The sequence below is a fragment of the Pleurodeles waltl genome, chromosome 7 (genome assembly GCF_031143425.1).
Source record: "Pleurodeles waltl isolate 20211129_DDA chromosome 7, aPleWal1.hap1.20221129, whole genome shotgun sequence".
Taxonomy (NCBI): Eukaryota; Metazoa; Chordata; class Amphibia; order Caudata; family Salamandridae; genus Pleurodeles; species Pleurodeles waltl.
Window position 1 is genome coordinate 1,249,142,205 of NC_090446.1, and position 26,770 is coordinate 1,249,168,974.

Below are 26,770 nucleotides of genomic sequence, written 5' to 3' on the forward strand. Positions count from 1 at the left end.
TCCTGTACCACCTCTCATCTTACCAATCCTCTCTAGGGTGTAGTATACCTGAGGCAGATATCTAAATTGCATCCCTTTTTAGACAAGTTGATTTTGCAACTTCTCTGTGTGCCATCTTCACCTCAACCCATTCGGCATCCTCTATCAGTCTAATATCCTCTTTCCACTTTTCCCACAGACCCCTTAGGGGGTCTAGGACATCAACTATTAGTGACACTGGAAAAGCTTTTCCCCTTCTGTGGTTTAATGGTTAATTTGGTGTCAAGCTGGTTAAACTCCAGCAACTCCGCCAGGACCTGTTTATGATTTTCGAAGTCATGCCTCAGCTGTATATACAGGTGTGTGTTGAATAATTTAGTCTCTTGTTGGACCCCAAATGCTTGAATGCTGCAAACTCCCATACATACCTCAATCTGGAGATTCGATGAATGGAAACCCTGATGTTTGGCTCCCAGCTGCAACTATTTCCCATGCCACAGAGGAGTAACATTGGTATAGCTACCATCACATCCAGGTGCACCACACCAGCTGCCTATGGTCAGCCTAGTGAATGAGGGAAGTGAAAGAGACATGCGAGCGATACAGCATGACAATCATCTGTGATCCATCTAGCAGATTAAGTTCAAACTTATCGGCTGGTCGCGCCTATCCTTAAACAATCAGTCACTGACGGAGAGAGAGGGTGGGTTTATTTGAAGGTACACTAAGCCTGCCCTGTGTCTGAAAAGTATTCTCTGAACTATCCATCTTTTGGTTTTATTTCCAAGTCCACTGACATTCAAGTTCAACAAGTGAGTCTGTTCATCATGTTTCAGGAATATCTGTAATCAGTGACTGTCTATCAGACAAAGTCAAAGCTGAACATTACCCCTCCATCTTTGAACCTTCTTCACCATTGATCATGCATCAATCTGTGACTGAAATTCACAAATGAGCTACCCACGCTACAAAACCATGGGGTGGAATCCTAACTTTCCTTATCCCCCAACTTACAATGTGCCCTTTGCCTCACCTTTGAACTATTCAAAACATTAAAGAGAATTTCGTTCACCAGTATCTCTGTTTTGTTATGTGTATTTTTATAGCACAAAATCCATTTGTGAGGTTATTCTGGTGCTTTAACTGTCAACATTTTAACCAAGTTCAGTTGAAGACAACGGTGGTTGGCAGGGGCCGATGGCTTGCTTATCTCTTTCTCACTCTCTGCCTCCGCCCTCTCTCACAGTCTCTTACCATCTGTTGCTTGAGTTTATATCATGCATATACCCCTTAAATGCAGGATGTCGACTGGGAGTCCAAATGTGCTGCCATGGCTGTGAATCATCAGATCACACCAAGTGGCTGCCATTTCCTTTATCTCCACTCCATGGGGTGTCATAACAGTATCCAGTAGCAACATCTTCTGTTTGAGCTAGCTGGGAGCTAGCTGCAGTCATTTGTTGTACCAATTGTCCTTGACCACTTATGTGTATTGTCTCTCTCTTATGGTGGTCACAATCTCATTTCCACCTGGGGGCCTACATATCTTTGTTTCTGTGCCATTTTGGGGAAGCTGTATTGAAAATAGGTCGGTTTAACCACTGGCTTTGTTTTTCACCACTGTGCATAATAGTTGTTCAGTGTTCACCAGTTGCAGATTACATTTTGTATTCAGTTTAGAAGCTATTGGCTTTATCATGGTGTTAGACATTGCAGATGAGCTGTGTTTTTCCATATGGTAAACTAAGCTTGTGTTTTTCACAGTTCTTGATAATAGAGCACATATTTTTTGTTTTTCTCCAGTGCAGAGAACAGGTTGGCCTTGGAAGGGGAGCCTTGAAAGGCTGGCCAATTTTCTATGTTTTTCTTCCAACTCTGACCTACAATAGCCAACATGTTTGAATATTTCCATCTGAGAGGAGGGGTTTTCTCTAGGAAGCCCTTTCGGTTATTTAAAGAGGTGGCCCTGCTCAGCAGCAAGGGAATTTCCGAGACCTCAGTCATGATTGGACGTCAAATGCCTGACATTTTCCCATGAAGGTGGATATCTCTTTCTCGCAGTTGAACAGGGGTCATCAACTTGCTGGCATGAGAAAGATGAAGAGCTTGTCAGGCCCTACGGTGATGAATTTTTACTTTATCCTTTGCTTTGCAATTATGCTATAATATAATTACGTATATTTGCTGTGTACACTGCAGTTGAGAATCACTTTGATATATTTTCCTTTAATTGCTGTGACTATTTTTAAACGTGTGCCTTCGACCTACTAATCTCCTTCACTTTTTTTTAGGAACCTTGTGGTGGAATAATAATAAATGTCTTCTTTAAACTAAGAAGTGCATTCCAGAGATTTTTGTCAGCTCTGTCATTAGTGAAAGCAAAACAGAAGCCTATCACAATCTTTTCAGCCACTCCCATACTTCATCAGTGGTTTGGAAGTACCATGACTTTCCTTCTGCAAGGATTTACAGATGCGCTGAGAAGAGCATCATATTTTTCAATTCCCTCTGCCTCAAGATTTTCTTAAGAGCATTGGCACTGCCTTTTTCACTGCCAAAATGAAATCAAGGAAGAACATAATATTGAAATCTTGCATCATGGCTACTTCTAAACAAGAAAGGACTGCTGGCTTAAGAACTGTCATTGTCCATTCCTCCAAGAAGAACTCCACACACTGGCCTTACATTTGTTTCATAAAGCCCATTAGCTGATGTTATTTCCCCTCGATCTTCCCTCTGCCTCTTCCAAGCATACATGAATGCATGCGGTTGTTCAAATCTTTATGCAGTGCATAAAGATTTTTCCTCCACCGTAGTGCAGAGTATAATGTACTCTGTGAGTTCCACCCTTTCTTTAATTTCCCACAAATAAGTACGGGGATAGAGACAATGTTCACTGTATCTATTTTGATTTCCACATGAGTTGGATTTCCAACAACAACTTTGTTTTCTCGAGGCCCATAATCAGTGTGTAGACTGGTGTGCTTATCCTCTTTTGGAACTTTTGCTGCAGGAAAGCATATTTGCCTTTATAGTGGTGTTGAGGTGGTTTTGCATTCTTGTCTTCACCAACAATGTTCCTCAGTTAGACGCAGAGTCAAGTGTCTGGGTTGGGGCTCAACAAAGCACACCATCTACACTAATGTTAATGTGGTGAACTTAGGTGATTACAAGCATGTCCTTTTCTGTCAGTGTATGCGTAAGCCTTGTTGCATAATTTAATTGCTGGACAGAAGGGATTGGGAGGATAAGGGGTGTGAGATCCAACACTTACTGTTGTCTGTTCTTAATAGGTAGTGGTTGTTCAGCTGCCGCCTTGTAGAGCCTCCACAGTGGCCAGTCGACATTCACAGCCCTCCATAATTAATGTGTTTGGTAGTCTAATGGTCAAGAGGATTCAAGCCTCCTTTTCCAACATCGCAACTCTGGCAGAATAATTGTTTGAGGGTTACCACTTCCCATCTGCCTTAACCATTTAAATTTAGCTGTCCTAAAGATCTTATGTGGTATACAAGCCTCTATCCAGGTGTCTTTGCATGACTAGTAGGTCAACATCTGTCTGCATCTGGCAGTCTGCCCCCTTATACTTTACTGGGAGTTTGTCACTTATTCCCCTTAATTCTAGGTGCGGGCCCTTACTGCTTCTTTAAGTGCAGGATGCAGCTTCTGTGCTGAAAAAACGAAAGTCGTGTTAGCATGAGTGGAAGGCCTTGTCTGTTTCCTGTCCTGTTTCTGTGACACTGAGTGTCCTTATCTTCAGCTCTGCCACTCCGCAGTGGTTCAGTACACATTACGGCCTTAAATGCTGTATTTAGACAAATGCTTGCACAAGAAGTGGTGCTTCACTTTTCACAGCCATCTTGTTCAGTAGCAAGACATGGTTCCAGGGATGGGATGCTATGAAGATGTGCCTAGTTTCTTCATGGTCATCACAACTTTTTGGACATCCATTCAGTGTCATTTATTCTCCTGTCTTCTGATGGAGCCCTTCCTATTGGTATGGTCCTATTTATACAATGGAGCAAAAGGTGTCACATATCTTAGGAAGACATGATGGGATATGGGTCTAAGCTGGAAAGGAAGGCATGATGAAAGCTAGATTTGGTGTCTGGGTCTGATACTGCTGCTGGAGGATTCAATCTAGTGAAGTATTTTAAACGGTGATATTTTTGAATGAGTAGGTCTGTTGCCAGAGTAGATTCTACAGTTCTTGGTGAATGGGTCTAAGTGAAGCAGAGTGAAGATGATGGCAATCAACTTAGTCCAAATCTACTGGGTGATGCAGGTGAGATTAGCGACGAGAGAGGAATATCCAAGATGCTGATCTTGTTCTATGTTGCCAACACAATAATGTGTACCATGATGGCAGTCTTGGTCAGGTTTAGAAGGGTAACTATTATAGTCTCACAGATGCATTGACCTAGGAGGTTAAAATAGCAGAGCATGTTGTTGTTTAATTATGTGGTAGAGGCTCTTGCGATTACACCTGACACCTCAGAGCTGAATTCTAGGACCCTGTCCTACAACAGGGAATATATATTGAAAGAGAGACAACAGGGTAACTCAAGATTCAGCTGAGAAAAGCTCTACCTAGTTAAAAACAAGGCTTTGACAAAAAAAAGTTCTACAAAGATGACTGACACCCAACTACTAACTGAAGAAGTATTTAAGAAAAACAAAGATTCCACGATAGAGAACAGTGATATCTTGCCCCCGCTCAAACAATTAAGATACTTCCACAGTGGGATGAAAATAATTAGATTGCTTTCAGCATACCTCAACACGTTCAGGTAATTTGAAATGTAATGTTTAAAGTGTCCTTCACAAATGGTGGCTCTTGTGTATGTCCCTCCTAGAAATGAGTGAGTCTAAGTCAGGCATTTGAAATCAGCTCCTACATCAAGTATACCGAAAGTGATAACTTTGAGCGGTGGTCGATTTTAAACAGTTTCAGACTAACAAATAATTACTGAACTGTTTCTCCCCTTACAAGAGATGAACTTTTATAGTCCTCATTTATAGTTGTGCAAAATATGAGTGGCAATTACCACACCCATCACAGTGTGGGGTATTTAGGTGTTGTGGTTAAATACTTAGTTTGTCAAAGCAGACTAAAGAAGAACAAGTTACTTATCTTCGGTAACAACTTATCTGATACAGATCTAGCCACTGATTCCTTACCTTAGAATATTCCCTAGGTGCCAGACTGGATCCGGAAACTTTGTTGCGAAGTACACGGTGTTTGGCTCAGCACAGCATTGCCAGCCACCTCAAAAATGATGTTCATGGTGCCTATATAGGCATCACCCCAAATCGCAGCCAGTTTCTTTTCGTGACTTTCTACATCAGAAGTGCACTGGTGAGCATGTCTAGAGCCCTTAAAGAGGGGTAATCCTATCAATGTAATCCGTTCACAGAGCAGGGAGAATCAGAGGGTATGTAAGGAATCCGCAGCTAGATAGAGTCTCTACCACATAAGGCATTAACCAAGGTAAGTAACGTGTTCATCTGATGGAGACTTTTAGCTGTAGATTCCTTATCGTAGAATAGATACCCAAGCAATACCTTCCTGGAGGTGGGGCTGCCAAACAGATTAAACCAGAAAATCATGCAAGATCAAAAGGCAAAGTGCCTGTCACGTTGGATCTAATTGTCTAGGCAGTAGACGCCCACCTTGCTGCCTGACAAATAACCAGAACAAGGGCTCCACAAGCAAACACAGTGGCCGCAGCTTTGGCTCTGGTGGAATAAGTACAAATGCCGTCCAGAGGTTGCTTCTTCGCCAATGCATAGCAAATTTTGATGCAGAGTACTATCCATCGAGAAATGGTATTTTTCTGCACCACCTTCCTTTTACTTGCCCGACGTATCCTAACAAAGAGTTGTTAATCCACCTGCAACTCTTTGGTATGATCATGGTAGAACAATAACTCTTTTTGGGTACACGAAGTGGAGTCTCTTCTCCTCTTTAGTATGATGTGGTGGGGAATAAATGGTATGCATGGTGATACACTGTCTTACATGAAACGGAGTTACCACCTTCAGCAAGAAAGACGCTCGAGTCTGAAGGACTAGCTGGTCTGGCTAGAACAAGGCATATGAAGGGTTAGCAGGCAGTGCCTGTAACTCACACACCCTCCTGGCAGATGTTATTTCCCCAATGAACACCGTCTTGATATCGAGGCGTATGCGGTGGGCAATCATGTAGCGGCTCAAAGGGAGATCAGACTAGGAATGTCAGAACCAGGTTGAGATCCCACTGAGGTATAAAAAAGGGCGTCATTGAAAACATATTGAAAATCTTTTAAAAACCTACTTAATATAGGGGCTTGAACAGGGATAGCAACCACAAAAAGGCAGCGCTGGCAAAGAGGTAACCTGAGAGGGTGCCCAAAACAGAGCCCTGCTGGGCCAAAGAGAGTAAACAAGGCAAACTGCTAGAGGTGCAGGTAAGAGATCAACGTTGTTCTCTGTACACTGTGCCGTAAACGTCTCCCAACGGCAGGCGTATACAGTCTTAGATGCCTGGCTGCCACAATAACATTGCAGACTTAGGGTGGATGTCAATTGTCACTAGTGAAACTTCATGCATAAAGGCAGACCTTTCACCTCTCATTTCCACCTCTCTCATGTGGCCGGCCCAGCAGAGCAGTGACACACCTGTCACTACAGTCTCCTTTGGCTGAAGAAGGGAGAGGGGTCAGCTGTTGACCCAATCTCGGTTCGCCACCACTGCAGGTCTTTTGCAGTACCCTCAACATCTGGACCATGTCGGAGGGGTTCCCCTCATGCTGAAACCACTGGAATATAAGGTCCCACTGTAGAGCATGCATAGGCCAGTGGGTATGTGTCAAAAGCAGGATGCAGGAATCCATGTGGCATAGCAGTCCTAGAGTCCGTCTCATCGAAACCCAGGATAGAAGTTGAAATATCGGTTATCATAGCCTGAATATCCTGGACACACCATTCGAGAGGATAAGCCCGGAACTGCACCATGTCCAGAACTGCTCAGATGGAAGGGAGCATCTAAGAGTGAGTCAGGTGTGACTTTGGCACACTGAAAATTAACCTTGGCGAGTGCCGGAGGTCTGCCGTATTCTGGAGGTGGGAGACAACTGCATGGAGTGAGCCCACTTTTAACAGCCAGTCACTGAGATAGGAGAAGACTGGTACCCCTGATCTCCGCAGAAGAGTTGCAACCACTGCCTTCACCTTGGTGAACACCCGAGTGGCACTGGTAAGGCCAAAAGGGAGCACGGAAAATTGAAAGTGCTCAAGACTTATCTTGAATCTCTGGTAACTCCCGTGTGCAAGCCCAAAACTACAAACCAGTCTCCCTGGATGAGTGTAGATAAAAATTGAGCTAGTGTGAGTGTTTTGAATGTCTCCTTTCTCAGGAAGCAATTGAGAGGGAGCAGGCCTTAAAGAGGACGAAGGACTCCACCCTATGAAGAAATCCCTCTGCCTAGTGAGTCCAGCCCACATATGAATGTGAACTTGGATGCATCTCTTCTGTCTCCCATAGCTTGGGAGAGTATGGTGAGGGCCTCCTCCAGGCCAAGGGGGCAGCATGTGCGCAACTTAATCCCAGAGTACATGGGAGCAACAGCTCAAAAAGCACACAGCATTCATGGACCACAGCACCAGGCTGGTGGAAGACAACATTTCTTGCCCAAGGTATCCAGCCTCTTGGATTCTATATCGGGTGGGGTGGTAGGGAATGCTCCAGGATTTACAGGATGTTGAGTGAGGAAACTGGAGTCCCCTGGGCAGGGCAATAGCAGCAGCCAACTGTCCTGTTCACATTAGCCCCTTTGCGGAGCTTTGACTAGGCCCAAGCTTGGGGTCCGTAATGGCTTCATTAAAAGGGAGAAGCGGTTCTGAGGGTGTCACTCCCGGTTGAAGCATATCTGTCAAGACGGTAGTCTTGACTGCCACTGAGAGCAGGCTAGGGGTCAGGTTTTCGGCCACCCTTCTCACCACCATAGCAGAAGAGGCTCCTTCCTCGATGGGAGAAGAGACTGTGATCAGGAGCCCAGCACACCTTTAGCGAAATCCAATATGGCCGACGTTAAACACACAAATCAATGAGAACTCGTCATGCTAGTAGCGAGCACGTCTGCAGGAACTTGGAAGCAACAACCCTGCAGGGGATATGAGAGGTACGGCCAACAGGAGAGGTGCACAAGTTGGGCGTAAAAGAATTGGCAACTTTTTTTATGCCAATCCATCACGGCGTTCAGCCCGACCCCTAGTGTAAATTAGTAAAGGATTCAAGGATCCAAAAACAATGAAGGAAAATCACCAACTCGCACACCAAAACACACAGCACATGGTCAAAGGCCATGTACGGCATTGGGTTGGGTGCATGCGGCCAACTCCTGCTGCACACGGCCAAAGGCAAGTGCATGGCGGTGGTTGTATTACAGTGCAGTAACTAGGTATTACTTTATAAAGAAACAAAGAAAAAAAAGTTTATAGAGACGTTATACTTAGGCTGACGTTTTACCCTTACAAAACCACAGAAATTGAGACGTTATAGTTAAACTTATCTGAAAAAACTATTACTCATGGTGTTAAGTAACTTTAGGCCACAAGTTGTAGTTTCTTTAGATTAGTAGAAGTAGAACTATAACGGCCGAATTTCGATGCTTTTTTTATAGGTAAAACATACTAACTATAACGTCCCAGTAACCTTTGGCTTTTGGCAGTGAACACACACACGTTGTTGTGTTCTCCCAAGAGTCACAGATGTCAATCCAAAAAGTCATCAGAAGAAAGCCCCAAAGAACACAGAGATGATATAAGGATCAACTATAAGGCTTTAAATTACTTCCCCTAACGCCTGTATTCGACTGGCCCATCTAATAAAAGATAACCAGGATACTAACTCGAGTTGTTGTGACTGGAAGACTACAGAAACCATGCTAGTATCTGGAAAGGTATCCAGTCCACTGGCATCCAACAATTCCTCACTTGAGTCCATGTTGCGGTCCAGGGGCTGGTATTCTTCAGGGTTGGGTGGCCCCACCCAATCTACTCCAAGACTTACCCCGTAAGAATAGGGCTCAGGTTCTGGAACCCAAGGTTCCAGTCTGCAGCAGAGTCAGTAACGCCCGTCTGGTACATGTCGGAGTCGAGGATGACAATGTGGACAGCGCTGCCAAAGGGTACCAGCAAAGTCTAAATTGGGACCAGGGTCGAGGAAGGTTGAAACAGTTTGACCGGCGCCGGTCTGGATCCACCCATGGATTCAAGGAGCCCGACTGGTGCCTAGGAGAAGCTCTGCCAGTGAGAAACTAGTAGGGGTCCCTTCTTAACCTGCAAGGGCCTGAAGGCAAGCCAGCGGGCATGGTTCACCCAAACATGAGGCGTATGGCCTCATAAAATTCTTGGAGTTGGGCGGGGGTCACTGCAACTCCCAGAAGCTCAGGGAGGCGCAGAGACAGTCAAGGCTCAACCGCTGAGCCAGGCCTCGATTTGCGATGTTCCAGCGTCTCGTTCATGACATTCCACGGACGGGGCAAAGCTGAAGAAAACAAGTTACTTACCTGTAACTACAGTTATCCAGTATTGGTATCTTTCATAAATTCACATGCCTGAATCATCCCCGAAGTGGGAGTCCCACGGTACATAAAATAGCAATAATTAACAAATAAAACTTTTTTGCCATAGGCTATAATGGAAACAGTAATTGCTCATATAGCCTATCCATGTCCTTTTGTGAAAAGGACCCAAACCTGCCTGCTGACCAATTAGGCACCAGCACCCTCTAGAACACTCTCCAGAGAAGCTCCTTCCCTCAGATTTTCCAGCACGAGAGTGAAAGATTATAACCTGAGAGGAAATGTGAGCGTCAAAGGGGAGGAGGTTGGGTCACATGTGAATTTATGAAAGATACCAATACTGGATAACTGTAGTTACAGGTAAGTAACTTGTTTTCTTATCCAGTATTGGATCTTTCATAAATTCACATGCTTGAATCTGAATAGTCAGCAGTACTGTTGATAAACATTACACCCGCAGTGGATGGAGGGTGCAAGCATGAAAATCCTTTATCCCCAATATAAAATAGTTAGCTCATAAATCTTGCATTATGAACTTCAGAGAAATATAGATACTTCTAAGTACATCTACACATATACTGAACATTTGTGTTATAAATACACATATATATTCATATAAAGATATACATACATACATATACTTATAGATAGAAGCATGTCAAAGTATATATGATGGAAATCACGGTTATTTCCATATCAAACCATTTCTATATAACCAAGGAAAGGTCTCACCTTAATGAAAGAGATGGCGTAGAACAGCTTGTCCTGCTAGAGAGTCGGTTCTCTGTGATGACTCCAAACAATAGTGCTGCGTAAAGGAGTGCATAGTTTTCCATGTCGCAGCTTGACATATCTTATCCAGGGCAATACCCTGAAACAAAGCAGCCGATGTGGAGACTGCTCTCGTGGAGTGGGCTCTCGGGAGCCTAGTCAATGGTCTTCCTGCCTTGGTGTGACAGAATTGAATTGTCGAGGAAATCCACCGGGCTATAGCGGCCTTCGTGACTCCTGCTTCCTGTCGTCCAAGAGAATAAGATACCAAGAGTTGATCTGATTTTCTGATTTGTTTGGTACTTTGAAGATCAAATTTGAGGCATCGTTTGATGTCCAAAGAGTCTAGAGTTTTTTCTGCGATTGTAGTTGGGTTTGGAAAAAAGGTTTGTAGTATCACAGGCTCATTGAAATGGAATGAAGATGGCACCTTGGGAATGTATTTGGGGTTGGTTCTGAGCATAACAAAGTCATCAGAAAAAAACAAAAAGGGTTCTTTAGTAGTGAACGTCTGTATATCACTGACTCTCCTGGTAGAAGTGAGAGCGAGCAGGGTTGCCACTTTCCATGTGATGTACTTGAGTTCCGCCCTGTGAATGGGTTCGAAAGGAGCTTTCATGAGCTGAGACAGGACTATATTAAGGTGCCACTCTGGCGGAGGTAACCGCACCGGACGGAAAGTGCGGAAAAGCCCTTTCATAAACTGCTTAATGATTCTGGATGAGCCGATAGAGGGCATCTCAGCTGATCGCCTATAGGAGGCTATAGCTGCTAGGTGAATCTTGACTGATGCATGGCAAAGAACAGCCTTGGAGAGTGAGAGAAGGTAAGAAAGAATTTGTTCAGGGTTAATTTGTAACAGGTGGAAGTTGTTCTGAGAGCACCAAACACAAAATCTCTTCCACTTGAGTTTGTACGTCTTATTTGTGCCCTCTGCTCGTGCACTAGATAATATTAGTCTACATTCCTGATCGATGTTCATATTGTGAAACTCTCTGTACTCAGGAGCCAAGCATACAATTGCAGCGAAGCTGGGTCGGGATGAAGGATGAGATCCTGATTGTTCGTTAGAAGATTGTGGTTGCAAGGAAGGCGGACTGGATTGGCCATGGACCAGAGTAGGAGCACCGTGTACCAGTACTGTCTGGGCCATCCGGGGGCTATGAGAATGATCCTGCAGCATTCGGACTTCATTTTCCTGAGGAGCCTGGGAATCAGAGGGATGGAAGGGGTGGGGGGGGGGGGGTAATGCGTAGGCAAAGATCCCGGACCATCTCACCAAAAGAGCATTTCCCCACGACCCCGGGAGTGGGTATCGACTGGCGTAGAACTGGCATTTGGCGTTCAGGTTGGTGGCAAACAAGTCTAGGATCGGCTGACCCCATCGTTGGAAGATGCAGTCGAGTATGTTCTGGTTGAGTTCCCACTCGTGGCAGTTGTCGTCCATCCTGCTGAGAGACCAAAGAGACTGAGCTTCCCTTGGGAGGGAGAGGGATCTTGTTCCTCCCTGCTTGTTGATGTAAAACATACTTGTTGTGTTGTCTGTCCTGACCAACACTGAGGACCCTGCGATGCGTGGTAGAAAAGCTTTGAGCGTGAGATGGATCGCCTTCAGTTCTAGCAGGTTTATGTGCACTGCTTTCTAGAGATTGGACCATCTGCCCTGAATGCGCATGTCTTGCAAATGGCCTCCCCAGCCTTCCAAGGAGGCGTCTGTGGTGATGACAAAGTCTGTTATTGGTGCTATAAACGTAGGGCCTTGGGAGAGATGGTTGGTGTGAGACCACCACTTCAACGCCTGCCGAATTTTTGGTGTGATAATTATTAAGTCGTCGAAGGACCCTTGCGACTGGGTCCATTGGAGTTGCAGTTCTTCTTGCAACAGTCTCATTCTCAGCCTTGCTAGTCGAACTAGGACAATGGCTGAGGAAATCATGCCCAGAAGCGACTTGAACAGTCGTACTGAAACAAACTCTTTTGTGGAGATTCTGACAGCCAAGTGGGTTAGCTTCTGCTGCCTTGCTGAAGTGAGATATGCCTTGTTCTGGATAGTGTCTAATTCTGCCCCCAGGAAAACTCTTCTACATGAGGGAAGTGTGACCGACTTCTGTAGATTCACTGTTAGCCCCAAACTGTGGAATAATTTTAAGCAAGCGTCTGTCGCTTTGGAGGCTAGTAGCGTAGACTGAGCTTTTATGAGCCAGTCGTCCAGGTATGGAAACACCTGGAAACCCTTGCTTCGGAGGAAACCTGCGACTGGGGCAAGGCATTTTGTGAAGATTCTTGGAGCTGATCTCAGCCCGAATGGTAGGACTTTGAACTGATAATGGGCACCGGCTACAGTAAAGTGCAGATATTTGCGATGTTTGATGTGTTGGTATGTGGAAATAGGCATCCTGGAGATCCAAAGTTGTTATAAAATCTCCAGGATTGAGGAGGTGCAGGATATCTGACAGTGTGATCATCCGGAAAGATTGCTTCCGAAGGAACTTGTTGAGTTTCCTGAGATCTAGTATAGGACACCAGTCCCCTGACATCTTCTTTATTAGGAAGAGACGGGAGTAGAATCCGAGACCTCGTTGTTGAACTGGAACTGTCTCTATAGCTCCCTTGGCAAGCATAATGAATACCTCCCGTTGAAGCAGACGAAGATGGAGAGGTCTGCCTGATCTTGGTGGATGATGCGGTGGTTTTTGTAGGAATTCCAGGGTATGACCTCTTGTCACTATATCCAGCACCCATTTGTCTGATGTTATTTTCTTCCACTCCTGGATGTAGTTGGAAATGTTTGCTCCTATTTGTTGATGGTGTAAACATTGGGGAAGCATAGCCAGTGCCTGGAGAAGATCATTGCTTTCTGGGTTGATCTCTGATTTGTGAACCCTGTCTTCTCTTTCCTTCCTGTCTGGCGAAGGAAGCCGTAGATGGTTGCCTGTACTGTTGGTGGTAGGAAGGCCGATATTGGGATTGCTGGTACTGCCTGTGAAAGGAACCTCGAAATGAGGTAAAACCTCTTCCTCTAGCACCCCCAAAGGGCTGTTTCCGGTACTGCAGGGTGCCTAGGGACTTGCCAGAGTCTGTGTCGGTCTTGATGGCTTGGAGCGCGTCATCTAAGTGCTTGCAAAAGAGAGATTCGCCATCGTAGGGCATGTCGAGGATACAGGACTGCACTTCCGGCCTGAAAGATGTGGCTTTGAGCCAACCTTGGCGGCGTAAGACAGCGGCACCAGCTAGCTGACGAAAACCAGTAGAAGCTATATCAAGAGCACAGTCGATTATTTCTTCCGACGTACGTTCACCCTCTTGGAGGATCTTCCGTGCCTCTGCTTGCTTGCTTTCAGGGATGAGGTCCAAGAAAGGTTGCATATCAGACCACATTCGCCGGTCATAACGACCCAGGATTGCCAATGAATTTGCTGCTCTGACAGTGATTGATGACATGGAGGAGAATCTTTTGCCTATATTATCCAATCTCCTTCCTTCTTTGTCTGGAGGAGTAGAGATAGGCGTCAATGGGTTCTTAGAACACCTTTGAGCAGCTTGTGAAATAACGGAGTCAGGCTTTGGGTGGCCAGTAAGACATGCCGTAGAATCTTGGGTTGCCTTGTATTTCTTGTCCAGTTTTTGCGGGACTGGTGGGACTGTTGCCGGGTTGCGCATAATCTTTGTACCCTCACTCCATATAAAATCGATAATCGGAATGGACCGTACAGACTTCCTTGACTGCTCCTTAAAATCATGCAGGAAACATTCCGACTGGGAGACAGATGTTGGAAGGTGGAAGCGTGCAGCAGCTCTGTCCATAAGATTTTGGAAACCACCTATATCCTCGGGTGGAGAATCAGAAGGGCGAGGAGGTGGTGGAGAAGGAGTGGGGGCCAAGTAGTCATCCCATTCCTCAGTAGGATGTTGCGGGGTAGAAATCTCTCCTTCCTCTTCTTCCCCTGAAGTGGAACCTTCATCTCTAGGGGGTGCAGCTAACACAGAGTGGGGTGTCATTCTTGGAGTAGCTGGAGGAGGAGGGACATTGGTTGGTGTAGCAGGAGAGACTGGCGGTGGTGGCTGATCTTCTGCTGCCACTGGGAACCTTCTCCTATAATCCTGTAGCACAGATTGTAAATCCTGGATTAAGGAGGAAGGCATCTGTATAGAGTCTCTTGTCTGAGGCTCTCTTGGTTGGTAATAGTGTTCCTGATGTGAGTAGTATGGTTGGTATTGGTCATACTCGTCATCTTCTTCTTGATATTTGACGTGGAGCTGTGATGGGCTGTGTGCATCTCCGAATGGACCCTCATCAGATTCCTCCCAGTCAAGAAGATGACTGGGTACTAAAGTTGACACTTTGCTTGGAGACGTGTCTATGGGATAAATTTCTGATCTGGGCAGAGATGTGATCCTGACAATGGCTCAGAGATCCGGAGACCTGGAAAAAGAAGGAGTAGCTTCTATCTGCCCGACAGGCACCAGTGTAGTCGTAGATGGTGTCAGAGTTGAAGATGCCGTGGACGGTACTAATTTTTCCATCGACGATGATCTCGTCGACGACGGCTTCTTCAACGGTGTCCTTGTCGACTGTGAGACAGCCGATGACGCTGTTGTCGTTGATATTATAGTCAACGGGGCTGTCTTCGACGGTGTTATAAGCGACGATGTTATCGTCGATGATGTCAACGACGCACTCCGTTCTGGAGTCCTCGTAGACGGAGGTTTGATTGAGGGGATAGGAGCCCTTACCGTTGATATCAAAGTAGTCGTCGCTGACGATGGTCTCGTCGATGATGTAGTGGAGATGGTAGCTGTTAGTACCGTCGTCACGGTCGTCGACGGTGGTGTCGTCGTCAATTTGATTTTAATAGTCACCTTTCTAGAGTGAGAAGGCTCTGAGGAAGGAGAAAGATGGTAGGACTCCTTCTTTTGAAGAGGAGAGGATGGCTCAGAGGAGATTGAAGTCTGTAAGACCTTTCCATGATGTAATTTCTGCCTCTTTCTAGATTTTTCTGTCTGGCCCAGGTCCTCAGATTTGGACCTTTTGTGTGGCCTCTCTGACCCACTCTCCTCACCTGAAGTACAGGATTTAGCCTGTAACCATGTCAGGAGTCTACCCTCACGGTCTCTGAGGGTTTTTGTGGAGAAAGTGCAACATATCTTGCAGTCTTTCACCTGAAGTTGTGGGTAGAGACAATACAAGTAGTCTTTATGTGGATCATCCACATGGAGCCTTTTCTTTCCACAGGTCCTGCAAGGGTGGAAAAGGCTTTTTCTAGAAGAATCCGACATATTTTAAATTCTTTGAGAGAAAAAAGGCTCTGAAGAAGTAGAAAACTGAGCAGAGTTCAGGGAGACTCCCTTCACATGACGTGCGGTAGAAAATCTGATGGAAGGAGCTTCTCCTTGGAGACTGTTCTAGAGGGTGCTGGTGCCTGATTGGTCCGCAGTCAAGTTTAGGTCCTTTTCACAAAAGGACATGGATAGGCTATATTAGCAATTACTGTTTCCATTACAGCCTATGGCAAAAAAGTTTTATTTGTTAATTGCTATTTTATGTACCGTGGGACTCCCACTTCGACGACGGGGATGATTCAAGCACGTGAATTTATGAAAGATCCAATACTGGATAACACTTCTTACTGTTTTTTTCTTGAGACTTACCCAAAACTCCAGATGACTTCAACTGCGACACAGATCGATGGCTCTGCAACCAATCCAAAGACCATTGCTGTGTCACACTTCTAGCAGCAAGGGGCTTCAGGGACTGGTCCCTAAAGGCCTTGGGGTGCGTGGGGCGGCAGTCAACGCAGGTTCTGGCATCATGGTCCTGCTCAAATAAGATGCAGGTCAGTCACCGACATCTGTCACTGATAGGCACCACAAGTCAGCTAACCTTTGACATTCCTGCTACATCAAGAGAAAGATCTCAAAAAGCATTGACAAAATGTTGAAAAAGTCAGTCAAAAAACGACTGGGGTAGTTCTCTCCGGATTTGCGCTGACTGGCGTGGAAAGAAAAAAAGAACTGACATACATGAGCTGGGGTGGTACCTATATTGGCAGGTTGAATGTCAGATCTGGTGGGGACAATGCAGACAATGCCACGCAGAGACAAATGACACCACCTACCAGTGCTTGGGGTACTGCTCACGAAAAATGTCCAGATCCAGTCTGACTCATGAGGATAATTCTAAGGTAAAGAATCTGTGGCTAGAAGTTTCTATCAGATTGAAACATTTTCTTTTTTTCAGCATAAAATGTGATGTAAAAGGACATATATTATCTCCATTGGCTCTTGCATGGATCTAGTTGCAGATTGTTAAAGACTCTTTATCACAATGAAATGTGATAGGTTGAGCAGAATTATTAAACTATAAAGAAAATACAATTTTTCAGGTCTTTTAAAGATTTCTGGGGGAAAAAACTCTGACGTAATTGGTGAAAGCTGCTAAGAGGCAAAAGCTGCTAGGAAAATTTGACATTGAGAAAGACTAACACCATACTCTTAGGCTGAAGACTAGGTTTTACCCTATTCTAATTGCAAAATTCAAAGCTGAATAAAACCTGAAAGACCATAAAAAGATTATTTGACCATAAGTGAAAAGTTTACTTACTTGTAGCCCTGGTTCTGCATCATGGGAATCTTCACTGAATTCACAAAGCGATAGAATAATTGTACGTTACCTGTATTGAACCCTGATCGTTCCTTATGTACCTATTATTCATTTATAAATCACACAAGGTATTAATGTCCATGCACATTCATGACCAGCCACACCCAGTTACAGTCTATCAGAGGCTCAGTTTATTTTTGCTGGAAGATGATGATGAACTGGAATAACAATTTCAAGCCTGCATCTAACGTGCAAGAAGGTAAAGTGTGTGAAGAAAATAAAAAAGAAAAGGCACCCTTATAAGTTTTCATTGTAGAATGAGAAAAAGTGTCCTGTTTCTAAGAGTCAAGAATGTTCTTCTACCCATAGTGCATCCTACTGGCAGTTAGCCCAGAAGGCCAGTTCTTTTTAAGATGAGTTAGATAATTGGGCTTTACATTATTTATTCATTTTCCAGTGCCCAATTTTACTAAGCCAGGAAGGCAGGTGGGTCATTTATGACTTCAATGAAGATTGCTACCAAGCAGAACAAGTACTACAAGTAAGCAATCTTTTCTTCTGCTTTGTAGGGTCTTCATTGATAGTCATAAACACCAGAACAGAATAGCAAGCTAAATAACTAAGTTCAGAGAGTGGCTGTTGGGAAGCAGGATGATAATTGCTCCAAACTAAGGTGTACGTGAGTTGATATAGAAAAGGGGAACTCTATTTAAATAGATTTCTCACCCCTAACCCATTTTAGCATTGATTTGAGCATTAGAATGCAAGCAATAATGCCTTGAGAATATATATAATGATTTCCACTGCTTTACATATGTCAGCTATTGGCACATGTATGATACAACTTTATTAGTAATCATCACTGTGTTAACACGGATGTCCAGAGTGTGTTGGTGTTTATTCCACAGAGAAATGTCTGCAAATCTTACTGTAGATATGGCCTGCAATCAGCCATGACAAACGCTACAATGCAGAGTTGCTAATAAGCCCGAAAGGTGAGCCCATTAATATTGACAGCACAGTGTTCAACTTCATGGTGAGGAAGGATGTCTAATTGGAGGAAACACTAACGGACTTTGGCGGAGGGGGTTAATCCGTCTCAAATGTGACGGATATCCTGCCCGGCGTATTATGAGTCCATTATATCCTATGGAACTCGTAATACGGTGGGCGGGATATCGTTACAATTGGGATGGATTAAACCGCTCCGCCAAAGTTGTATTCAGTCCCCAAGTTCCAACAAATCTTTAATGACGAAGTTTTAAAAATATAGCTGGTTTGGAGATTTTCTGTAAGATGTAATGGCAGACAAATTAACTTTTCTTGATGGAAATTAAAGTTTTGTTTGAGCTAAATGAAGCAAATAAGGCAAAACCACTTATTTATAAGTGATAGGACTGTGCCCTTTTTCTTGACATGAAATACAGTATCTCTTCCAACTTAAGGAATAACATAACTATGGGAAGGGATGGATGTTTTATTTCTTTCAAGATCTCCATACAGGCGGGTGGGTCATTTAGGTGACCATACTATCTGACTTCAAGATTCATGCAAATTCAATGATGAAAGAGTAGGGTGGTGGATTTGATTCTATAGGTTGATTAGTAGCTCTAGTCTGTTCAGCAGCCTTTTGTGTGGTTTTATGGACATCTGAAGTAAGTCCAGGTACTACAACAGCTCTCAGTCAATGTGGCGCAGTGAATATAAATGTAAATATTTGAAGTTTCCGTTATAATAGTTAGAACCAAACTGAATCGGTGGAAAATTGTAAAGAACTAGCCTATACAATTTAATAAAAGGTGCGTTCATTAGAAGTACCTGTTTTGGGAGGCTGGAGGCAAACACTCTACATTCTTTGTTTTCTGATTTTGTGAAGTGGTTTACTGAAGGCAGTCCCCACTGTTCGAAACCGTTGTCTGAAACTCTATCACCCACTACCCATTCATGTGATGCTTTATAACATTGGCTGAAAAAAATCAGCTAGGCTATTTATTCATTTTTCCTGGTATTTGCACAGCTGTTATGTTCAGTTTGTTGGTTAAAGCCCAATTACAGATGACTGAGCTTGCATCGAAAGAGTTTTGGATCTGATGTTTTCTTGTCTGTTTAAACCGTGCATAGCGAGGTTGTCTGTTTGTGCCTGAATAGTAGACAATGCTCTGAAAGATGGGATAAGGGCTTTAAGACCCACATGAACCTCTCAGAGCTTGAGGTAGTTTATGTGTTACGAAATTACCCAGTGTACACTGCCCGAACTGTCAGATCTTGATTAAGCTCCGCATCCTGCAAGAGAAGCATCTATCCCGATACTCTGAGACAGAAGTTATTCTTAGAAATGTGTCCCTATGAGCAAACTGTCTCTTTTGCCTTATTCACAATGCCAGTGATTGTTTTGCTGCTGCGGTCAGAATAATGTTGCCTTACCAGTTATTTTTTCTTTGACAACATAGGCCCTTTAAACATTGCTGGAGACGTCTAGCATGCAACCTTGCATTTGGCACAACGTATATGCATGAAGTCATACAACCTAGCAGTGAGCCTCTTCATTTCACAGTGTGGTTGCTTTGGGGATGTGGCATTTGTCCCAGATAGATGAAAATCTCTCTGCCGAAGGAAATACAGTAGCCTTAATGCTGTCCAAAATTGCTCCTATATAAGAAGGTCTTTGAACCTGTATTGCAACTGATTTTTTTGTTACTTATCTGAAGACTAAAGTTGTACCCCTGCTTTACTGCAGATATGAAAGCCTATTTAACCTCCTTTTGGCTGTGAGCCTTTAGCAACCTGCCATCCTACTAAGGATACATTAAAATGATTTTAGTTCTCACGTGGGCTGCCACACTTTTTCGAAAAAGTGAGTGACAGTTTGAGGCTGAAAGGTAGTACTGTGTACTGGTAGTGATTGTTTCGAACTACAACATGGAGGGATTTCCTGTGTAATTGTGCTATTGAGAAGTGGAAATAGCCATCTTGTAGATCTACTGCATACTTTTATTCAGATATGGATATACTTAATGTAAGGCTAACATCTGAAATGTTTTTGTATTTATAACTTTTTTGCACATCAAACATTTATTATCTGTCCAAATTCATTTTGGAATTTTTTCTCAACTAGAAGGCATCTGGAGTAACGTCCTAAGCTTTTCTGATCCGACGGAATGTGCATGTGTATCGTTTGCCGGCCGTGTCACGTCAGTGTTTTTCATTTGTTCGTCGGCTTGCCTTTTAAAATCTGCTTGCTTCCATTAGTGGAAGGCATGCATACGTCACGCCTTTTCTGGTGGTTAGCCCTCCTCGAGTGCAGCGACCAAGTACAGAAAACATACGAGACTCGCTGTTTTCAATACGGTTTGTAAACTACTTTTTCTCTTTTTTCGCAGCGCTATCTCGCTGTGCAGAAGTCGAGGGCTTTGCATGACATCGACCCTGTTACATAGTTAACTGCGCTTTTGCTGGTTACATAGATAACTGCACTTTTGCCGATAGGTTTCATTATGAGTCAACTGTGCTCTTTTTTCCATTTAATGAGGCAAGAAAAGCCCGGTTGGGACTTTACAACTGCTAACAGCTCTAACTCAGAGAAATGCGAGACCCGTTGCATTGCAAATGCTTGTTTCTTAACAGTATTGATGTTTAACTCCGGAGAATGACTAGTTGGTGCTCTGAAGTTGATTTTGGTGGGACTCGAGGTGGAGTGGTCTTGAAACGTAGAAGGTATCCACAATTTAGAATAATTAGAACCCTTTTATTTCTTGCACTTGAAGTCCACTCTGCCATAGACAAGGATACCGCTCCCTCCACTGGAGTGAGTTATGGGTGTCTGCTTCTGGAGGAAGGAGTGTATGACCTGTAGAGGAAGATGACTTTGTATTCAACCACAACACTAATTATCTGATAGCTGCTAGAATGTTCTCTTGTAGCAAGTCTATGAAATCTTGCTGATGACGTTTCAGTAAGTCTTCTATGAAGGAATGCATACCTTCACATATTTCTCTTTCTCAGCACCTAAGGAGAGCAGTAGAGCTAGAACTTTTCAGACGTGTGGCAGCTGTACACACACCTTCCATCCCACAGCATCTGTGCGATTGGTTTCGCACTATGGTGGATCAGTGATTTCTCACTGTGGTCACTATTACAGAGTCTGCTTAGTTCACAGGTTATCAACGCTTTTTAACAGTACTCTGAACGAGGCAAACACACACTTTTTTTCATGTTTAATACCCTGTATTATAAATCTAGGGTAAGCTCTTCAAAATATAAAACTGATGTACTTGAAGGAGAAGTGAACAAAAAAAGCTACTAACATAAGCATATTACCAAACAATACACAAATCCATTCCACCAAATTATAATAGTTTACTTAGAGATTTTAGGTAGATGTCTAAATAGCACGTCTGTGGCTGAGAGATATTGTTGTTGCTAACAATATTTTTTTAGAAATAAAAAATGTTGCACTTCCTACCTCTCTGAAGAGTGCTCCATAAAACTGCACAATATAAGGACAGTCACTACTCCTCATTACTACATCCAAGTCCATCAAGAGTTGCTTCTGTTCTTTTTCATCCACTGTTGATCGTATTCTCTGTACAAAAATATGTCAGACAGTTGTAAGTTAAAAGCGACTAAAGGAACGCATGCAGAATTAGTTTAGTTACTTTCGCTCTTAGCTCCTATAACTGTATACATTTTTTAAACCACAATGGAAAAGAGCAGATGGGCGACTTCATTACACCAATTAGAATGTCCTTCAGAGCCACATTTATTATTTTGACCTTTTCTAGGGGAATATTCTATATTACAGAAAATGGACATTAATCCATATAACATGAACACTATGTTAAAGGTCTAGCAAAGCAACTGACAAGAGAACCACAAAGTGCGATTTAAACATATACTAATGTAGAAATAAAAAGGTAAATATATTTACATATACCAGTAGGTAGTTATGGTAAGGATTTAGTTTCCATAGGAAGAGCGTTATCTGTTTGGTCAACAACTTTGGCGAAGGTTTACGAATCTTCATGAAATTTTCAGAACTGGTATGACAGTTGGTTCAGCAGCTTTCCTTAAGGTTTCGGGGTGATCCATGAAGCGGGGGCTGAGAAAAAAAAGGCGTGAGGGGACCCAAAACTTGTTTTCCCCATGCATTTTCACTTAGGTCCCTATGGTCTTTAGACAACCAAATCACTGAACGGAATTACACCAAATTTGGCAGGAAGCTAGATCCTGGTGCGCAGATTTCCCTCGCCCCAGGGACCTCCACCTACAGAGGAAACATATAAATTAAATGGGGGTTGGGTGGGGGGGGTGGGTTCTGCAGACCCCCTCTGGCCCAGGGAACCACCACCTCCCCAGGGCAAAATTTAAATGATGGAGCAGGGTCACACGTGCAGCGAAAGGGATGAAATCATTGCTTTCGCAAGAGACAGGAGCCGGCTGGGACTGCAGGGCCTTCAGGCACCTCCCGCAGCGCTCCTGTCTTTAATTTAAGTGTGCTTTCTCTGCAGGTCCATCTTGTAAACTTACCTTATGAAGACGTTTGCGGAAGAATCACACTGGCAAAGTTAGAGACACATATGATCACTGTAGACATTTCTTCGACATCCATTACGCAGCTGTAGGAGATGCACTATACATTTACTCCAAGGGGTTGCACTTGCCAATTAGCCAGTACAAAGTATTCAAGTTGGGTGGACATTTCACACAAAACAGTGTCCCTTATTAGATAAATAAGCATGGCAGAATTAATTCTGACACAATGCTCATTTCACAGAAATTAAACCTCAACGTGAAGCACTTACAGATATAAACAAAGCAGGTGGCCAACTTCAATGTCCGCTTCTGTAAAGTACTAATCAACCTAATTTCTTCTGCATGGTCAAGGCAAAGCAAGTGTTTCTTTACAGTTTTACCTTGAAAAGTTATCTGTAAACCTTCATGGAGGTGCCTGCATCCTTGCTTTTTTTTTAGAGCAATATCTCAAGTAGTGACTGTGAAAAGTGGGTTTAACCTCTGCAGCACATGGCCAAAGGCTGTGCACTGTGGTGGTTGAATTAACGAGTAGTAATTAAAATTACTTTACATTTAAAAAAATCATAGAAATTCACTGAAAAAACAAAGGTTACGGGGTGTTACAGTTAGGAAATAGAATTTTAAAAAAAGAAATTAAATATTAAAGGTTACAGGGACGTTACATCTAGGCTCACATTGTAAACATACAAAACCATAGAAATTCAACAGTCATAGTTAGAGATATTTCAAGCAAGTGCAACTCGTGCCCTAAGGTAACTATAACTTGCACCCTTGCCATGCACTGCAATTACCCCAATTATTGCAACACTCATGCCATCTTTGATATTATCAATTATGTTATCAATGTCATATTTTCTGTAAAATTTGTGAGGAGAAAACTGTGCATGACGGGGGCGCGAGTTATAGGTACCTTAGGGCACAAGTTATAGTTACCAGAAATAACTATTACTACTGAATTTCTATGGTTTGGTACATTTAAAATGTTAGCCTAACTACAATGCCCCTGTAACCTTTGGTTTTTAATTGAATATTGGTGCAATATTCCCATTATGTTAAATAAATTATAACAAAGTGAGACCCTAGATGGAAAAAGGATTCACTCCACATATCACTTCTTACATACAAGAAGTGGATATTCTGGCACAGAGGGTCAGGGTAAAGACTTATTACAAATTCAGAAAAACAAGATTTGGCTTTTCTCAAAATCAGGACTCAAGCGAGCCTCAGATCACAACCTTAACTGGTTCAAACACAGCTGCACAAAAGCTGTTATCACAGGAATAACTCGTTCTTACATGCTACTGCATCACTCCTGGAGCACACTGTTTAAGCTTCAGGCACAACCATGCACTATGGGAATAATAACCATTCACTTGACCCACAGGAAATTAATTGGAGGACTCGATGTGAGATGAAAAATTAAAAGCAATCAGAAAATGCTACAACACAATATGATGAAAAGAATAAGAGAGTTAACAATGAACGGTGGAGGAAGCCCTCTTGAAAAACCCCAGGAGTCTAGAATTCCGGCTTCAGAGGGACTGAAATGCGGGTATAACGTGGCATATGTATGTATCACTACAGAGAGAGAGAGAGAGAGAGCGCGCTTCTGGACGCTATGGCGGCAGATGCAGGTGAGTGCTATTTAGGGCTCAAATCATACATCTTTTTCCTCTTCTCCATTCTCTCCTTTTCCTGCTCTTCCTAGCCTTCTATTCTGCCAACACTGTCATTTAAACTTCTCTTTTTCTCAGTCACCCACATGGGAATCACTTCAGTATTAGCAACTCTATCTTTGAACAGACAAAAAACTGATTCACTCCTATTGAGGAGTGTGGGGTAGAATGATATTCATGTACCTCCTTTCTTATCGCCATTTCCCAATCCAAACCAGACACCAGAGCTTGTTGTAAGGTCTCTTTCAAAACCTTCACAAATCTCTCAACAACACCATTGCTCTGAGGGTGATACAATGCTGCTCTTTTATGTTTTATACCTCTAGTCTTCAGAAATACCTCTACCACCTTAGAGGTAAATTGTACTCCATTGTCTGAGAGCAATGTCATAGGAAATCCTTCTCTCTCAAAAAATTCCCCCAAAACGTCTATGACAATTCTTGATTCAAATTCACAACTTTAATTTCAGGCCATTGAGAGTATATGTCTAGACATACTAACACATAGCGATCCTGAGATCTCGCTCTGACAGGACCCAAAATGTCTATAGCAACATCCGACCACTGGCTTGCTGCCTCACTACTATTGGTTGAGTCCTACATTTCAGAACTCTCACTGCATGAACATTCTAAACAATTTCTAACCTCTCTTTCAATTGTCACATCCATTGCAGGCCACCAATATGCTTCTTTCATTCTTTTCTTTGTTTTTGCAATTTCCATGTGACTCGCATGGGCATTTATTATTAATCTCTCTCTTAGCTCGCACAGGGGAATCAGCTTGCTGCCGCACATCAAAAGTCAATCCCACCACAATCACTCACCTCTAACTTACCAATATCATTTTACTTGTTCTTCGCAGTCCTTCTTTCCAAACCAACCCTCATTAACCATTATAAGCTCTCCGTAAAATAGTGTAATTTCTCAAATTCTCTCTCCATTACTCCACAGACACTAATCCTTCTATAATCATACATACTTTCATTTCTTCATCAAATTCTTCTCCAGCAAACCATTCACCATCTTTCTTATTTTCACTTTCAGTATCACCTAATCGCGATACAGTCAGCAATAATATCACGAAATGCTACCACCCATTTTCGTATTCTGTGAGACACAAAGTATATGCACTTTTTGATAAATATTTCCTTGAGAGGTTTATGATCAGTTTGAATCTCAAATTTCCTTCCCTACAAAAGTGTTCTCAGTTTGCGTACCGCCAAAAAAACTCTTAGCGCTTCCTTCTCAATAACTGAGTAATTGTTTTCAGCTCCCCTCATAGATTTGGAAATAAACATAATAGATATTTCTTCTCTATCAATCCTCTGCTTAAGGACAGCTCCAAACCACTTTAGCTTGCATCCTTTTTAATGTAGGGTTCTCTTTCCGGCTAAAAACTCCTTAGACCTGGTGCTTTAGACAAACATTTCTTAACAACATCAAATTCACCTTCACAAACACTATACCATTTGAATTCCTTTCCTTAGTAATTATCTCACGTGGTATGTTTTTTTTGCCAAGTTTTGGATACATTTATCATAGAATTCAGCCATACCAAGGAATTTCATGAGTTCCTCTTTGTTTTGAGGTGCTCGTAATTTACATATTGTTTCTGCCAGACCCTTCTTCGGTTTGATTCCTGTGGCTGATACCACACGGCCCAAGTATTTGATTTCTTGCACCTCAAATTTCCATTTATCTGCTCTAAGGGTACGACCAGCAGTTTGTAATCGACAACACTGCCCTTAACCTACATTTATGTTCCTTAGGATCTTTTCCAACTATAAGCACATCGTCCTGATATACTTTGAATCCTCCCACATCCCTCGGAATTCTTTCCACCCCCCCTCTAAAATACAGAGGCTGCAGAAATTAAGCCAAAGGGCATTCTTAAAAACTTGAACATGCCAAAAGGAGTGATAAAAGCTGTTAGATGTTCGGACATAGGGTGCAATTTTACCTAAGGGTAGGCCGAAGATAGAATCAGAGAAGAAAAATGTTTTGCTCCATCAAGAGTACTCAGTAATTCACTAATGTTGGGAAGAGGGTGGCGGTCAACTACAACCACTTTGTTGAGTTCTTTTAAATCAATACAAAGTCTGGCCTTTACATTAGCCTTTCGAGGAATAACAAATGGAGACAATCATCTCAGTTTTCTGCAGAAGATCACACAAGTGGCCCTGACGTCTGCTTTGCCGTGCTGGTGTTTTAATGGACGATTTTAGAGAGTGAGTGTATGCACACTGCATTACATACACCAATCCAAGGGGACTTTGTTCTCACAGGATAACAGTGTAAACAAGAAACACAAGTTACAGAGGAGAGGGCAAAGGAACAACACCCTGACAGTGGGAGAGGGCCAGACCAAGCAGACTCAGGGACGGGAGGGAGAAAGCAAGAGTAGGAGGAGGTTAAATAGGACAATCAATCATGCAGAGTGGGCGGTAGTGCAATTTAAACTAATGCAAGCGCTGTAGATGGAACAGCAGGGAAGGGTGTGTGTGTGTGTGTGTGTGTGTGTGTGTGTGTGTGTGTGTGTCTGTTTGTGTGTGTCTGTCTGTCTCTTGGGGGGCCAATAAAAAGTACCTCAATCATCAGAAACTTCTGGATGAGCATGGACTAAGTTGAATTAAATTATGCCTGGTC

At 43.1% G+C, this 26,770-nt stretch overlaps 1 protein-coding gene across 10 annotated transcripts in view; it reads right to left on the bottom strand.

The window, feature by feature from the left end:
- The window catches only part of MAP2K4 (mitogen-activated protein kinase kinase 4), a 599,606-nt gene that overhangs the window by 378,176 nt on the left and 194,660 nt on the right, over positions 1 to 26,770 (bottom strand). For all 10 annotated transcript variants that reach the window (XM_069200385.1, XM_069200381.1, XM_069200386.1 and 7 more), the window contains one exon: positions 21,380 to 21,499. In XM_069200385.1, coding sequence (XP_069056486.1) covers positions 21,380 to 21,499 — 120 coding nt within the window. The remainder of the gene's footprint in view (positions 1 to 21,379; positions 21,500 to 26,770) is intronic.